We start from the raw sequence: 15,918 nt of genomic DNA on the forward strand, positions 1-15,918 counted from the left end.
ATTGCTGGTAGGTCGGCACTCAGAAATGTTGTGTGTGCTTCGTTGAGAGAGGAGTTAGTTGATGTGAAGCTGCCAGATTCTTACATGCTGTCTAGACGGCTCAGTTTTCAGTTTTCGACGTGATCAACAACCTTCGCTCCTTCCTTCGTTCTCAATACCACGCACATCTCTTCGATCGGCTGGATGTGATCGCTAGGAACAAATGTTATATGTTCAAGTTGTTCAGATTTGTAAGCAAAGTGTCCCTGCTCGAGAAATTCTCGGTTCTCACAGGCAGCAAGGATTTTTCGCCAGACGAAAGTGCTGAACTCAAGGCGGTAACTCATTCGATCCTGAAGCGGTTAAGAGAGAAAGACTTGTCCGCCTTAGTACGGGCTTTGGAGACGCAAGGTGGCAGCGAAACGCCGTGCATTTTCTTTCACAGTCACGAGGGACTGGGGAAACGAGTGGCGGTCGAACCACATCTTGTTTTGTTCCGAGTATTTCGCCTGCCGCAGATTCGCAGCTCGAGCGAACTCAAGCATATCGCTTCGTGTTCGTCTTGTTATGGCCTCGACAAAGTGTGCATTAATCCTTACCATTATAGCGCTGTTATGAGCACAGGTAAATCCTATGTGATAAATTAAGAAACCTGCTAGATCGCTCTGTGAGGCGACTTGGTTTTTGTGCGAGACTTCTTTGATATCTCTCATCTTATTTGCATATCAGACAAGTTTCTTCTCTCTTATTTTCCCGTTTCGTTCCTGTCTTGATCTTTGCAGAACCCAGCGGTGAGATTTATACAGCTTTAACAAATGTCGTGGCTGCCGAAAAAGACGAAAGTTCAGGTATTTTACACGTTGAACGATCTAGAACTTTGCTTTGCGTTTCCAGACACCGTCCGTCTGCTTTGCTCACATTTTTTGCTTTTCGTTTTGAAGGGTTTATAAGCAATCTTACGCAGTCAACAACCCGTCAACTGGATAGCAGAACTTCTTACACGCAACCTTGTTCGCAAACCACTGGTAAAAAACCCTTTTTGTGACCTTTTGCCGTGTAGTGATGTGTGAGATTTGAACTGTTTCATTCGTTTGACTCGTTATGTTAATTCTAAAGTAGATTTCGTATGAAGGGTAATATAAAGTGTGTCAACCCATTCGTTTTTACGTTCAACTGCTTCTCGAAACGAAGAGTTTTAGTAGGTTTAGCGATGCTATCTTGATTTGAGTCGAACTAACTTGATTTATTCGCCCTTTTACGAACAGATTATTTTGCCGCTGGGAAAGAATGGCCCAAACATTGGTGTTCGATTTCATATTGGGAGCACAATGAGAGAATCGGACCGTGGTATGAAGGAAGATCGGATGTTATAAATGTTTTTGACTGGCTACCTGAACCTAGTGGATTCTGTCTGGCAGATCTTAACAGACGCAGCGATGTTTCGGAGGTGACAAAACGAGTACGGTCTCAAATTGGCTATGGTCTACAGCTAACTCGCGAGGGAGATGAAATATGGATTTATAATCGAAGTAATTTCTCCTTATTTGCAAATGGTCCTACACTGACTTACTCCAATGTTAACATTCCCGGTGGAAAATGGAGACATAATATAGTCGTCCATAAGGTTCCTCCCGGCTGTTCCCTCAAGGTTTTCGATTACAAGCTCTCCCCTCAAGTATGTCAGGCTGTAGACAGTGATGGTGTCAGATGCTATCATCCCGAATCGGTTAGAATTAGTTTTAAGAAAGGATGGGGGTCGACATCAGCATCAAAGAAATACTGCAGACCGCTAGTAACATCTTGCCCATGTTGGATCGAAATACATCTATTTGTCTCAAGGTAGTAGCTAGGTCTTCTCGTAAGAACTTGAACAAAGAACGAACGTTGAAGTAGTGATACTCCTCCTTTTCTGTCGTGATAGATAGCGCCATCACGGACACTGTCGCGTCCAGTTGAGCATTACTCAAAATTATAGCCACGCAAGTATAATAGCAGACATAGATTATATAATGTATATTGTATATAGATTATCGACTGAACAAAAATATAATTTAAGTTACCAAAACACACGGACTTAGTCCTCGAACATTGCGAATTTGGAAACCAAAGTCATATATATTTCTCTCCATAGGAGAAACAAGTCCTTTGTGCAGCCTTATTGTTGTATAATGTTGTTACACGACTGAAAATACACCAATAATGAATATATTATATTTGCAATGACGATTCTTTTCATTGATTCTTTGCGTGAGTCAGGGAATTATTTCAGCATCCGGTTTTGGGGTTAAGTTTATCTTGCCACAAAAATTACGACAGACAATCGTCTTCTGTAAGAAACAGACAGCAACGTAAGTTCCTTTGGGATTTCATGAATAGGTAATTTGCATTTTCATGTTTGCCTTGGTGTAGGCAGCGGGGGAATGATTGAAGTTTTCGAGACATGTTGCTTATCGGGGTGATTAATGCTTTGGCCTATTGAAACCTTTTGACATAACTAAGCTATAAATAAAAGCTACACATGAAAAAAAGTACTTTGTGTATATTACAACTGATAAATCATGCTCTATCAGACGAATGTCATCCCATTTACGGTATGGGAGAGTTTTAAACTCGGTCAACCGCGTCATTGCGTTCAGCTGTCTAACTGTGAAGAAATAAATCATTCTTTTGCAAAAGTTGAAACTGAAAACCAGAACGTGAATAAAAGTGTGCTCTGAGATTATCAATCCACTGGATTATTCGAAAGAGGCACGTGCATTTTATCGTGACAATTATACTATATACTCCGTTGTACAAGGTCTCCTGATGAAATACTGGAGCTAGTATTAAATGTAGTCGACCGAAAAATGAAACGAAGCGAATGATAAATTCTTTGGATTCGGTCTCCTCTGAACTAACGTATCGTGCTTTTAGCGATGATGTGCACATTCATTTTGCTATTGACAATTTAAACAGTTTTAATGTTTCTGTGAGGTATTGTTTAGAGATGTCTGGAATACATGCAAATTACTTGGTGGCTTTGTGCGGGGAATGATTTTCAGACATCACAAAATTAGATCCTGAGATATTGAGACTGAATAGGCCAGCTGTTGTTTGTCTCCCACAATAGAAGACTGTGGCTAAACGCACGTCTTGGCTGCAAACAAAGAAGTTTCAAACCCCATTAAAATGATGTGTGCTACAGGACATAACTTATGTGCAAGAGAAAGTTAAAACGAATTTTTAGTGACAAATGAGATCACTGATGTATTCAGATGTCTCCCTTAATTGTGAAAACGTTACGTAGCCCATGTGCAATACAGGAATACTGTCATTGGAGATTTGATCGGGTTATGAACTCGTAATCAAGTGGAATCGGGGAAAATCTTTATTCGAAGAAAAGTAGCGGAAGTTACTACCTCAAATTTGAATACAGCGTAGACGTCTTGCGTAATAGTGCCAGCAAGTGTTTTGTGCTTTGTATGATAAAGCTTCAAACCTGTTTCAACTCTGAGACAAGCTTCCTTGACTGATAAATCTTTGGAAAGCTTTTCAAGATTTATGAAAACTTAGCCAGTGATCGAACAAGTTTCCTTAATGGGAAATATTTTAACTTCCGACTATAAAGTTATTAACGAGCCTCAAATATGAAACGGTGACCCCGAACTAGCCGAGACGTTTCTTAAGAACATACACTCAAGATCAATATACACCCTTCCGAACGTCATCAGCCTCGCTTGAATTCCATCATTAAGCACCGTGAAAAAACACGTTCCATTTTGATCATGGGATCAGAATATCAATGAGGTTCCTTTTTTCCATGTGTAAAGTTTTTCGCTGTGCAGTCTCAATTCCCTTGTTTTTATTTTAAATACCTAGTATGATTTGAAACAACTAATTGTTTGCAAGCTGTCGCGTTGTCATTTTTTTGTGCAAGCTACATTTTTTGACTTTCAAGAAAAGCTTTTAAAAAAGTTTCTGTCTTGTGGGCGGGGGAAAGAATGTCACGGGTCATAAAAAACAGCAAAATATGTCAGCATCAGTCATGCTAAGTTGATGGTTCGTCATTTGAATATTCGGTATTTAGTTGTATTTATTTTTCAGACAATAATGAGAATCATTCATATTTAAATGAGGCCCGAGAACGGAAGATGACAATTATACTTTCCGTCTATACACGTCTCACCACTTGAGGAAACAGGACAAAATTGCAAAAGCACTCCAATCACCGAACAAGTTTGGTAGGAAGTGTCTCGCGTGAAACTGTAATATTTCTTGATTGACGGTGTTGTATATTTATCCCTCTGTGTGATGGCTAAGTGATGACGGAGTCTTTCTAAGCGTTGCTCTTTTTTTTTTCTGTCCCTTCAGCCAGATTGGTATGTTTACAATTCAAAACGTTTGGTGCAATTTTGCTTAAATCAGAAAGTGTTCTTTTTCTGCTGCCCACAGCACACCGTAGCGGCCAAGTTATCGAAAGTCCCACACATGCGTTTGGTGCGAAAGAGAACAAGACCGAAATATTATAGCCCTTCACTGCTTAAAAGAGCCTTTCACTTTTCGTTTGTTAAAATAGTTACGCTGATTAGATCCTTCACCAAGATCCGGTGCTTCTTTTTTGTTACGTTGGGCCTTGCTGCTACAATTTAACTTTAGTTTTGAGGATACAGATTATTGGTATTCTCAATTTTAGTCAGATGGGTGGGTCATAATGAAATTATTATACTTGGAACAGTCTATGAGCCGATTACCCCGATCAACTGGATTCTTACGACGACCAAGTGACTCGACTGGTTTGGTTAGATCCTGACCAGAACCAAAAGCCTGTACCCATTCGTCGATGCCCTTCTTGAGCATCAAAGGATATCAATAGTATTCAAACAATGTCTGCCCTTGAGAATATCCTTCTATCACCCATGTAGTTTTGATTCTTTCATCTCAAAATATCAGTGGACAGTAGGTGGTTTCAGGACACCAAACAAGTGCTTGTTACGAATGGAGAATCCGTTTCTTTTTTAAATATAACAGTTTTTACTTTCATGGCGGTAAGAAAAGCGTCAATAGAAGACGACTGGCTGTGATGCACCACCATGTTTTCCGTGTTGCAATCAGCTCCTTCAGGCATTACGATCGTCCGGGTTTATACAACAAAGTAGAGGTGTGCGAAATCTCTTCCTCAAAAAACAAAGAAGAGGTTTTGGGACCAATGTTTAGCAGCACCTCACTCAGACAACTTAACACAAGTAGGATCAAAGCCGACTGAATAAATTTCCTGCGTCGGGGATGAGGCGTTCCTAGAGTCTTAGCAAAGCGGATATGATTTCACGGATCAATCCGACCGAATTTGAGAAATCACGTACATGAAATAATTCATTCACGAAACCAGTCGAGCCGCCCTCTCTCTTCAGAAAAAAGAATTGGCGAAGGAGCTGCTACTGAGCTAACTGACTTAAAATTAGAAATAGAGAAGGTTCCTTAAATTAAATGTGACTATCTTTCAGCGATCGAGTAAACACTTCACTCATAGATAATCTTAAATTCTCACGAAATTTCATACAAATATTCCCGGGGTGGGGGGGGGGGGGGGGGTTAATTGAGTCAACTTTTCGCTGGGCACGTGCCGCTGGCCTCTCAGAACCCCTTTCCCTTTACAGTCTATTTTATGGCCAATAATTAGCAAATATCAAAAATTCCATGATACTCTTTGTTTGTCCCTCCAAAATTTTGCATCTGCATTGTTTCCAGTTTCTCTTGGGACCATTATAAGTCTCAAGAGAAAATGAAAACAATGCTCATGCAACATTTTTGAGGGACAAACAAAGGGTATTGTGGTATTTTTTATATTAGCTAATTATAGAACCTCCCTTAGTCGCTTTTGGGTAAATAACTTTAACGACCCCAACTTAGTAACTTTCTGTTGATGCATCAACCTTACATAAAACCTTTCATTTGTAATTTCAAAACGGACTGTAATGCGACTAGTAAATATTAAAGCCCCATTTACACGAGTAATTTTTCCTTGACAAGTTTGCCTTGACAAGGAAAAATTGCTCGTGTAGATGGGGAATAGAGGACAAATTTCCCTTGTCAAGGAAAATCTGGCGTGCTAGCTTTTCCTTGACAAATCTCCCACCTCCAGGCTAAGGTCCGAGGTATTTTTAGTCAGTTCGGAGTATCAACAAAACCGAAGAATAACTGTGTAACAAAACCTCAAAATAATATTTGATTTTGTGAAAAAAAAACATCGGTGTCGAAAGATGATTTACATCCATTTCCATTAGTAGGGCTAACGCTCACATGGTTCATATGGGGTACAAAACTGGCACTTCACATTACACTCTAATCAGTTAAGTCTGTTGTAATCTTTACGAACCCTCCTCAGATAGGCCACCATACAAAATCGAACAAAATTGTTAGTTTCAAAAGAATGTTGCAATCAATAACTAAAAAGGACTTAAAATTCCCTCTTCAAGACATCTTAAGTTTGAGGTTTTAAGGAGTATAATATTAAATTTCTTGCTTTGACATCTCTAAGAGAACAAAATTCTTTTCGTTTTCAGACACAAACGATTCTACTTCAAAGCCGGAAATTGCTAATTCAGTGAATGGTGAATATATACGACCCATAGACTAACCGTTTTTATCAAAATTGCTAGTGCTGCGAGAAGTGAGAGACAATTCTTTGTGCAAGTATTAGAACAGGACAATATAACTACAGACAGAAGACACAACAATGATGTTATTTTATTGTAAATTACAAACGTTAGTAAAAAAAATACAAACGTAAGTTATAAAATTATTACAAGCGTTTTTTCACAACTTAAACGCAACCTTCAATGGGGATGTCCGCCTAAATTGTTGCTCTGCTTTGTTGATATGTGTCGAGACTTTCCGATCCATCAATCAGCTCAGAGTCAGATGCTCTTGAAAAGCATTTCCTTCTATCAATAACTGATCAACTGTGTGGGCCGTCCATTGCGAAACATCACACGACAGAGCTGAATGACCTGAAAGACTCGTAAACGCACATTGTCTTCTCCAGATACGTCGCTAAAACGACGGTCACCCGTGATGAATACTTCCATTAACGATTAACGCAGCGTTTGACATTGTATAATCGTATAAACCTATCTTTATATTCTTCTCCTATTAAATTCCTAAAGCATGTGACAAATCCAACAAAGCACAGCATGTGGACGATCAATCTCGTCCCAGAGTCCTCTGGGTCGAAGCGGACGACCACGATCACGATTTACGCATGGTGATAGGTCCCTAGCCAATGACCGATGTACTACGTATTCAAAAAACGAAATTTCGCTAGCCAGGAAAACTCGACTATGGAAAGTGCTATATATGCGCGCGAAGTCTTACTCGACCAAAAGGAACACTGGTAAACGTCCACATTAGTGTTGCTGCTCGCTCGCAGCAATTATCTGAATTATGCAGCAAAGCCCCAAATGAAAAAAGATTGAGTGCACCTAAAGCCGATTTTACGCTTAATTCGTTTCAAGTATAGGATTCGACTCCGGACTTTGGACATTTTTTTTTTCAGGTCGCGCTCTGGCTGCGGATGCGAAAGATTTCTCTGTCTTGTAGAAGGCAATTCAAGTGGGATTCGAACTCAGTATCTCTTCCGAGGGAATAAACCACGAAAGACTACGTGACAGATTAACGGGGAAATATGTATTAAATAATTGTGTGCGTGACCGGAAACGAGTTTTTGTGTTTTCGTTGCACGCAATGCAATATCCGGTTCGCATGACGCTGTAACAGTTATCGTAATTTATAATTATCCCAGTATTGCAAAAAAAAAAAGGATTAAATATTTTGAAATATCATCGTAGAGACTTGCAAAACATCTCTTTTCTGGTTTTGATTGGAATCAATGCCGTTAACAACAGTTTTAAATGTAAACAAATATACTACGGAATTGAAACTGAATATTTACCAAGATATTGTAACACCGAAAAAAAAAAGCCAACTATAATACTGTGAAGTTAAAGGAAGTCAGCTAAAAATCCTTCGAACAAAGTGTAGGCTACCCGTAGCCTCTTTTAGCCTGCGGAGACATTCATCTCTGGCCAAGGGACGATAATCTAGAACTGCCGTTACAAGCTGGAAAAGAACACTCAGCTTCAAAATCTTAGTCATCATCTACGGGATCGAAGAATAATCGTAAGGACCCCCATAAAGGTTGCCATGGCAACGGTTGATCATGCGGTTGGCCCTCTGTCTACGACGGAAGAGCAACTTTGCGAAGCATGGAAGTCCATTCAGTTGCGGGAATAGTTTATAGGATTTTACGCATATTGGATAGATAAGGTTAGACGTTAGACTGTTCCAGGCTCCCAGATAGTCGAGAAAACGAAAACAACTACGTGCGAAAAACGAGTGGGGACTTGGGTTTTTTTTTTTCGCACGCAGTTGTTTTCGTTTTCTCGACTATCTGGGAGCCTGGAACAGCCTTAAGGCGGACGCAGCTTATCAGATGAGCTGCTGCTAGACGCGGGTTGACGCCAAACATAATCAGAAATTAAGTTGGAATTTTTGCCCACCCACATTTAACCACATCGGCACATTCCAAAAAACAAACTTCATTTTTGTAGTATTGTTCCTTTTTCCCCCAAAATTATTCACTTTGTAATCTAGTCCACCCGGCAGGGTTCAACCAATCCCAATTTAAATTGTATTCATAACAAGACATGCTATCCGATGAGTAGAAGAACATGTTTGAATGAGAGCCACAGGTTCGTCCAACAGATAAAAGCTGTGTCGCGCGCTCCGCCAAGCCAAGGTTTCTGATACATAACCCCACTAAAAGATACGGGGTTGTATTTTTAAGTAAAATGAAAAGGACAAACTCAATCCTTTGGATACCTCGAAATATCGGAGAGTCAGGGTGGTGTAGTGGTCATCAACCGTGCCTCGTGACCCGATTTCAGTCGATCTCGATCTGACTCCGAGGGTTTTTTCTCCGGGCACTCCGGTTTTCCTCCCTCCTCAAAATCGACTCACAGCCTATTCCATCAGGCTGTGGTTCTGTGCTCTGAGGTCATCCATGGGTCGTGTTCAGGGGCCGAGCGCCTAGCCTGCAGCACAGCTCCTTCGGTCCGCCCTCGTTGAGCTGCCTCCTTAGTAATTCAGTCTCCGACAACGAGAAAGAGCGATTAGCATGTCAGGTATCATTATTATCATCATTGACGCAAACGTACCCTCGAAACGATTTGCCAAGATGGCGGCCACAAGTAGCAAACTTTAGTAGGTAAAAATTGATATCAAGTTCATGAAACGGTTGCCATTGATTGGTTTGCAAGCGAGCGAAGAGAGCGAGCAGCAACACAATCAGTTTATAAGACATCTATGCAAAATCTCAATGTTTCTGCGGCTTTGTTGGTTTTTTTATTACTAGAATGCACCACGGTTTCAAACGAAATCCACTGCACTAACTTCTTAGCCATGTAACATCGCTATTTCTGGAACTTGTTCTGACTTGACTAGTTTACTTTATATCCCTCATATATCCTCATATATCTATTGAACAGGATTTTTATTTATATTTATTGTAGAATTTCATTTTATTTTATAAGCTGAACAATAGAATGCTGACCGTCAATTCAAGTGACTGTATGGACGACCCTTGTTGGTGAATTAAAATTATAGATCCAAGGCACAAATGATCGAGCTAAAGGTGTGTACGATATCTTGAACAGCGTTAAACGCGAAGTATACTTTTCATTCTAGACAGTGAGCTATCCACTGGATAGAGTTATACAGCCTATAAACAAGTAGGCCCAGATATCTAAGCTCACCCTTCTTCTCAATTGCTCCCGTTTTCATGTTACCCTCTTCGTCAGTTCGCACATAACAACAACAATATCCGCAGCATTTCATTTCATGGGGGTTATGCTAGTTCCTAATTTTACCTCATCAGGAATCTTTCAATTCTCCCAGTCCTCTGGAGAGAGACGAATGCCGAAGGAGGTTAATTAATACCTCAATTTCTCGCGCTATCTTGGCTCACACAAAGCTGAGTTTTGAGTACCCTTACTCAAGACCGGAAGGCCGAGCGGTAAATATCCAAAACATTTTCACAAATGCAGTACTTCTCTGTTCTGTTTTTAATGCGCAAAATATATCTAAAACCGTCAACTGAATTATGCAAGTGACTGTTCACTGTGATTTCACGGCGGTCATGTTGGAAGAGAAAAATAGTCTTCGGAAATTAAACTCTCACTCCAAATTACTTGTTTTAGTACACCAATGGGGTTGGGCCACGTCACCGATCACTTCATAAAAAATAAATAACACAACAGCCGTAGTATACTAATTCTATTATCTTGGGTTATTTTATCACTATTACGATAAAATCCATATTTTTCCCGAGAAAAATTGATATATTTAATATACATTCTTTTTTGCTGTGACCCTTCCAAACCAAGAGTTGAACAGTTCAACACTTTGAGAGACCACCGCCACTGAATGTAGGATCCAAATTCAACGAACATCGCGACTGAGGGGGCACGGAAAAATTTGACAAATATTAGATTATAAAAAAAGATTCTTATTTAAGATGATTTTTGATATTCCCTTCAGTCAAAAATTGCAAAATACGATCTTAAATAAAGTGATTAATAACTCTTTAACTTGTAAGGGTCACGATACACTTTGTTCTCTTAACTCTAGAACTCTGTTAAAAAAGAGCTTTTCTGCAAAAGAGGCCTATTAACTTGTGCGTCCGCCATATTTGTTCCTCCAGCGAAAACACAATGTCACGGGCTCAAACAGTATTGCGAACCTTTTAAAAAATCTTAAAACTAGCTTTCTCAAACGTTTTACCCTCCCCCAAATCATTAATCTGGCGGCTACGCAGCGACTTTCCTGTCTGTTATTTTACTTAAAATAATTATTGTAGTACAAATCTTGCCGCTTCCGATTTATGTAGACTTACGAATAATTGTATTTGGCTTTGCGTTTCTTAATGGTCTTAGGTCATTGCTAATTAATCAGAGCACAATAATTTAACTGCATACTATTAAAGCTAACTTTAAAATGATTAAACAAAAAGCGTTTCCTTCGAATTAAACCCTAAAATCCAAGTGCGTATGACGCCCCAAACGTCTTTGCACTGAAGAAAAAAATACTGAACTGAATAAATCATCAAATGTAATCCTATGACCAAAAGAAGAAGTCTTCTTTCTTTGGTCAGTCATCGCTTTAACAAGTTAGAAAAGGAGCTCAAGATCCTTGAGCCGCGAGAACTCCATGGGTTTTGACAACGTTTTTCCCCCAACTGAACAGAAACAATTAGCGAAAAAGGTGTAATTAAATTGTTTTTCAGAGTCTGTTAGTATATTCCATAAACGCTCTGGCTTTGTCGTTGGAAGACGACGAAAGTGTCTATCGCATCAAAAACCAGTTTGAATTCTGATTTTTCTGCTTCCCTCTCTTCAGTTTCTCTTTGCAAGGACTAAATTAAAAAAGTTCATATCCATCCTAGCCGCATTTCTTTGTCGCAACAACAAACGACTTTGCCGTTACGGCATGACACGAGACGTTTCGAAGGCTCCAGAGCCGGCTAAGATTTAGTCTCCTTCGTCTCAGGATGGAAGAGTTGAATGTGATCTGGATTCCAGTACAATGTAGATGATTTGTAAACGAGCGACCAAACATACGGAATAAAAAATTCTTCAGGCTGCTCTTCTTCCACGTATTTGAATTTAAGTTCAGGAAATTTCTGGAAACAAAACGCAAAAAAGGAACACGATCACAACAGAACCTTCAAGACAGAAGTAAATGTTATCACCCAACGTCCCAAGCCGGAAGTATCCGGCTACCCCTAAATTTGCGCCAAAGACAAAGCCGCCTGGTATGTTAAGGTTTGGTTTATCACGGCTAATAGCATTATTCTACTTTCTCCTTTTGTTTACGGAGAAGAGACAAGTTACTCTGTGGCGATAACGAAATCAGTCAAATATGATATGTAATACAAAATACTCGTTAGCGTCGTTGACTGGGCAGTATAATCACTACTTTGAATAACATGAAAACCAAAACACTTAATCTCTCGGAGATTAACCAAATCTTCTTTTATTGAAACGCAATGAAATTGATAATATAATTTTTTCCTTGTGTGCACAGTCATGGACAATAAATAATTGAGCACCCTCAGCTTATGAAAATTAAACAGAAGTAAATGTGCTGATCAAGCTTCCTCTTCACCGGCATTTACCCAATTTTTTAGTGATTTTAATTTGCAACTTGTAAGTATCACAAAACACTTCTCAAATTTTTTACTTGGCTGCGAAATCGAAAGAATGAGGAAGTGACTATTTACAAGGGGTGTTTGATGACCACCAACGTCACTGATTCGGTCAGTTCTAGAAGTGCTTGACTTGAAAAACCTGACCTGGGGAATCGAAGCCGAAGGAGTCAGGCCCTATATCGCGCTGTTTCCTTTTCTTAGATCTGGTTTAGGAGTTTCAAAGCGACAGCTACACGGGTCAGAAGAAACTCCAAACCAGACGCAGTGAGTTACCGAATATCAAACCTGGAACGTTCTCCTTCGAAAGCCGAGCAATGTGTGACCAGGCTTCTCCTTATCAGGCAGTAAACGAAAAATTTACCGTTTGTAAGAGCACTTATTACCGCCTGCAAACGCTCAAAAGTCGCTTATCCTTTGCAGAACGTCCAACATTAACCAATTCCTTCACCGGTTTGAAAAGGTGCCATACCTGTTGCGCTGAAAACTAGGGAGAACCCTGTGTGTCTGAACAGAAGCTCATGAACCTTGAAGCGTTTAACTCTGGTTCAGAGTTAGGGTTTTTTGGAGTTTAAAAAAAAATTCCTTATTTGGATGTAACGCCGGTAGCTCGTGCATTTTCCCGCGAGTACATCTTCGATCTTATTTTTGTCCATATTTGGGCATAAAATTGGCGCCCTAAAATCCCCAGCTTTGTTCCAAGAAAAAGAATTGCAAGTTACACACTTCAAGGTCATGTGCTTCTGGTCTAAATCACAGCAATAAGGGGCTGTGTCACGCAATTAAGTCAAATTCAGCGACTGGGAAGTAGAAACCAAATCAAGCGAAACGTCAGCAAAAAACAACTACTTGAAGGAAGGTTTGCATGAATAAAACAGCAAATTCTCTACCTTCTCAAATCATTGCTTTTAATTTCTCTTGGGACATGAAGATGTAACAAGAGAAATGCCTAAAAACAATTCCTGTGCTTTTTTTTGGGGGGGGGGGGAGGGGGGGAAGGGAAGAGGTGTATTATGAGATTTGCGCAAAGAGAGAATACAAAAGGAGAGAGGGATGGGCAAAACTGAAGAAGATTAAAATGAATTGTGATAGGCAATTTTATAAATTGTTCAGTCTAACAGCTTTTCAGAGTTGATCACTCTGTTGCTTGTAGCTTGAATTATGTATGCTGCACAGACATTTTTTCCACTATATACACTTTATTTTTTCTATAAGAACTTTTTTTTATAAGAACGTTTAGGCTGAGACGAACCAAAATTTTAAGAACGTATCAAGAACATTCCTCAGACTGAGAGTCGATCTAGAACATTTGTATTCTAAATGAAAACATGAAATAAACTGAGGTACATACATGTAAATTAGCCCAAATACTTAGTGCATATTTTGTATAACATAATGCATGATACACATCACAATGAGCAGATCTTATTTGTAATCGTTCCAAAATAACTCCAACACCATCACATTAAGTCATCAGGTGAAACAAAGTCCGATGTTAATTTAAGAACATCTTAAAAACGTTTGCAGCCTTACATGGTAAAAATATATAAGAACGCTGAGCCTCAGCTCCAAAATTAGACGTTCTTATAAAAAAAAAGTAGTGTAAGCTTTGATTTGTGTAATTTCTGAGTTTACGTTAAGTTGCATTGCGGGTAGGAGCGGGTAAATTGTAAAACAACACAAAATGAAGTGCACTGTGGTGCCCCTGTGCAGACACAGCCCCTTCAAGCCAAAGCGGGTTCCTGTGCTAAGCAGCTCACCTTTAATCTGTCTCTTGGCCATTTAAGCGTTCCTTGTTTAATTACATCTAAAACCACGCTAACAGACAGTGTCTGATCAGGATGCTGCTCGAGGCGAGCACTGAAATACGACAAAACCTATAATAGCAAAAACAAATGCATTAGACACAGCTTGAAAACATTAGTTTATTCTTGCCAAGTTAAGTTAAGCGCCATTCAAAAACAGATCAATTTCGCCGCCGGTGAACACGCCGCGATTTTTCAAACCTCTTGCGGCTTGCTGAGCAAAGCCGCGACCGGAATCTGAAGCGCTTCATCAGGAACAATTTTTTCATTTTTTTCATTAAGTGTCTCATCTTCTAGCGCTGTAGAGCACTAATCGGGGACACTGTAAATTGAAATTAACAAGTTACCGCAAATCAAATCAAATTTTGGTTTTTGAGGAGAGGGGAAAACCGGAGTACCCGAAGAAAATCTCTCGGTGCAGAGTAGAGAGCCAACAAACTCAACCCACATATGACGCCGAGTCTGGGAAGCGAACCCGGGCCACATTGGTGCTCTCACCACTGCACCATCCATGCGTTACGTCAACGCCGCCATGTTGGTGGACGAAAACAAAAAGTCTGTCATTATTGCTCCTTTTGTTCGTCCACCAGCAATTGGACATTGCAGCATTGTTATCTGTGTCTCTTGAGATTCGTTGCAAACCAACCTATACCCGACCACTATTGTACTCTTGTAGCGGCCTCCTTTGGAAAAGATGACAATACATGCTATTCAAATGCAAATAATTGGACAGGTATTCTAGAATCTAGCCTTGCTATGTCACTGGCGGCAACTGACACTGGTTGTTTTCTGTAAAATCACCCGCGGCCCAGTTTGCACAGCTTGCGCATGCGCGTGAGGTTTTTCCCCCCGGGAACTAAAGCCGCAAGAGAATGGTGACCAGTCAAATTCACTAGCACCTTTACTTGTCGAAATATTTCATAGCTCAAGTATTTCTCTGGGAACTTAAGCACAGACGGCGGAATCGCTAACGAAAACGTAATTTAAACATCAAAGTAGGCATAGAAAATTAAGACTGGATGCTGATGTCTAGACACCAGTCATTTGAGTCCCCCCTCGGGCGTGAGCGAGGGAATGCGGGAACGTTCACTTAATGCTCACTTTCTTTTGGTCCCTCGATAAACGGGGACTACATCAGGACTCACAGTCCCCGCATCCAGTAACGGGGGAATAAGTGGGAAGTCTCTCCATGGTCACCGGTTTTCATTTTTGCACTAAATGGTAAATTTGCCGGACAGTGATACACATGATGATTGACACTGCATCTGTGAGACCTCTACAAAGCATATTACCTATGTAATACTCATGGATCATAAGTGTTTTCCTCAGGGCCTAATAATGGTCAATAGCAGTATCTTACTGGAGGGCGGGGGGTAAGGGTGGGTTTCATTACACTGTCATCAAAATGTTAAATTTAGCAATTTCACGTCGCTGCTTTGCAGAGAAAGGAAAGCGACGTACTTTAAGCCTATGCTTCAAGTGCAGAAATTTTCCCCTTAAACTTATCGTTTTTATAAAGGCGTTAACAATACAAGACCGTTGCCGTAGACAACACAGGGTGTTATTTTCACGACTTACTGTGTCGATATTTTGTATAATATCGTGAAATGTTGGATGTGTTCTGAACTGAGCGAACAGTTCTCGTCTGTGTAACAGCGTATACACAAGGTTGGGGTTATGATGCAAAGTGTTGGTAACGCAAGAATTGATTATCTCCAGCACCATTCGAATCACTTCTTCCAGGATCGCCAAATCTGCAAGCTGAAATGTCAAAGTAACACTTCTATGTAGCAATAAGCTAAAACCGGGTTTGGGGAAAAACAACACTACACACACTGTTCAAGCAAAAGGAATCCTTTTAGAAGCTCTTCCAACAGTAAAGGCATTCAGAGTAAA

General features: G+C 40.1%; 2 protein-coding genes and 1 long non-coding RNA gene across 4 annotated transcripts in view; 2 read left to right on the forward strand and 1 right to left on the reverse strand.

Moving 5' to 3' along the window:
- LOC138041925 (mothers against decapentaplegic homolog 6-like) lies at positions 1–2,199 on the forward strand. Its single transcript, XM_068887616.1, has 4 exons — positions 1–603; positions 762–827; positions 921–1,004; positions 1,245–2,199. Exons 1-4 carry the CDS (start codon positions 210–212, stop codon positions 1,820–1,822), a joined length of 1,122 nt encoding a protein of 373 aa, XP_068743717.1. The 5' UTR covers positions 1–209; the 3' UTR covers positions 1,823–2,199.
- A 1,812-nt stretch (positions 2,200–4,011) lies between these two features.
- On the forward strand, positions 4,012–11,246 carry LOC138041908 (uncharacterized). 2 transcript variants are annotated; one of them, XR_011130893.1, is made up of 3 exons: positions 4,012–4,337; positions 6,519–6,566; positions 7,511–11,246. It is a non-coding gene; the product is annotated as an uncharacterized lncRNA (long non-coding RNA). The 2 variants fall into 2 exon arrangements; XR_011130892.1 differs by having other exon boundaries at positions 6,519–11,246.
- Positions 10,057–15,918, reverse strand: part of LOC138041906 (dymeclin-like) — a 37,757-nt gene continuing 31,895 nt past the window's right edge. The window contains exons 14-16 of the mRNA XM_068887597.1: positions 15,601–15,783; positions 13,978–14,094; positions 10,057–11,692 (exon numbers count right to left, since the gene is read on the reverse strand). Coding sequence (XP_068743698.1) covers positions 11,534–11,692; positions 13,978–14,094; positions 15,601–15,783 — 459 coding nt within the window. The 3' untranslated portion in view covers positions 10,057–11,533. The remainder of the gene's footprint in view (positions 11,693–13,977; positions 14,095–15,600; positions 15,784–15,918) is intronic.

Source organism: Montipora capricornis, chromosome 3, assembly GCF_036669925.1.
Source record: "Montipora capricornis isolate CH-2021 chromosome 3, ASM3666992v2, whole genome shotgun sequence".
Lineage (NCBI taxonomy): Eukaryota > Metazoa > Cnidaria > Anthozoa > Scleractinia > Acroporidae > Montipora > Montipora capricornis.

Excerpts from the sequence above, each read along its gene's own strand:
- LOC138041925 (XM_068887616.1), top strand. The coding sequence starts at position 210 with ATGTTCAAGTTGTTCAGATTTGTAAGCAAAGTGTCCCTGCTCGAGAAA. Across the intron at positions 604-761 it reads TAGCGCTGTTATGAGCACAG|AACCCAGCGGTGAGATTTAT; the intron begins GTAAATCCTATG and ends TGATCTTTGCAG. Across the intron at positions 1,005-1,244 it reads ACCTTGTTCGCAAACCACTG|ATTATTTTGCCGCTGGGAAA; the intron begins GTAAAAAACCCT and ends TTTTACGAACAG.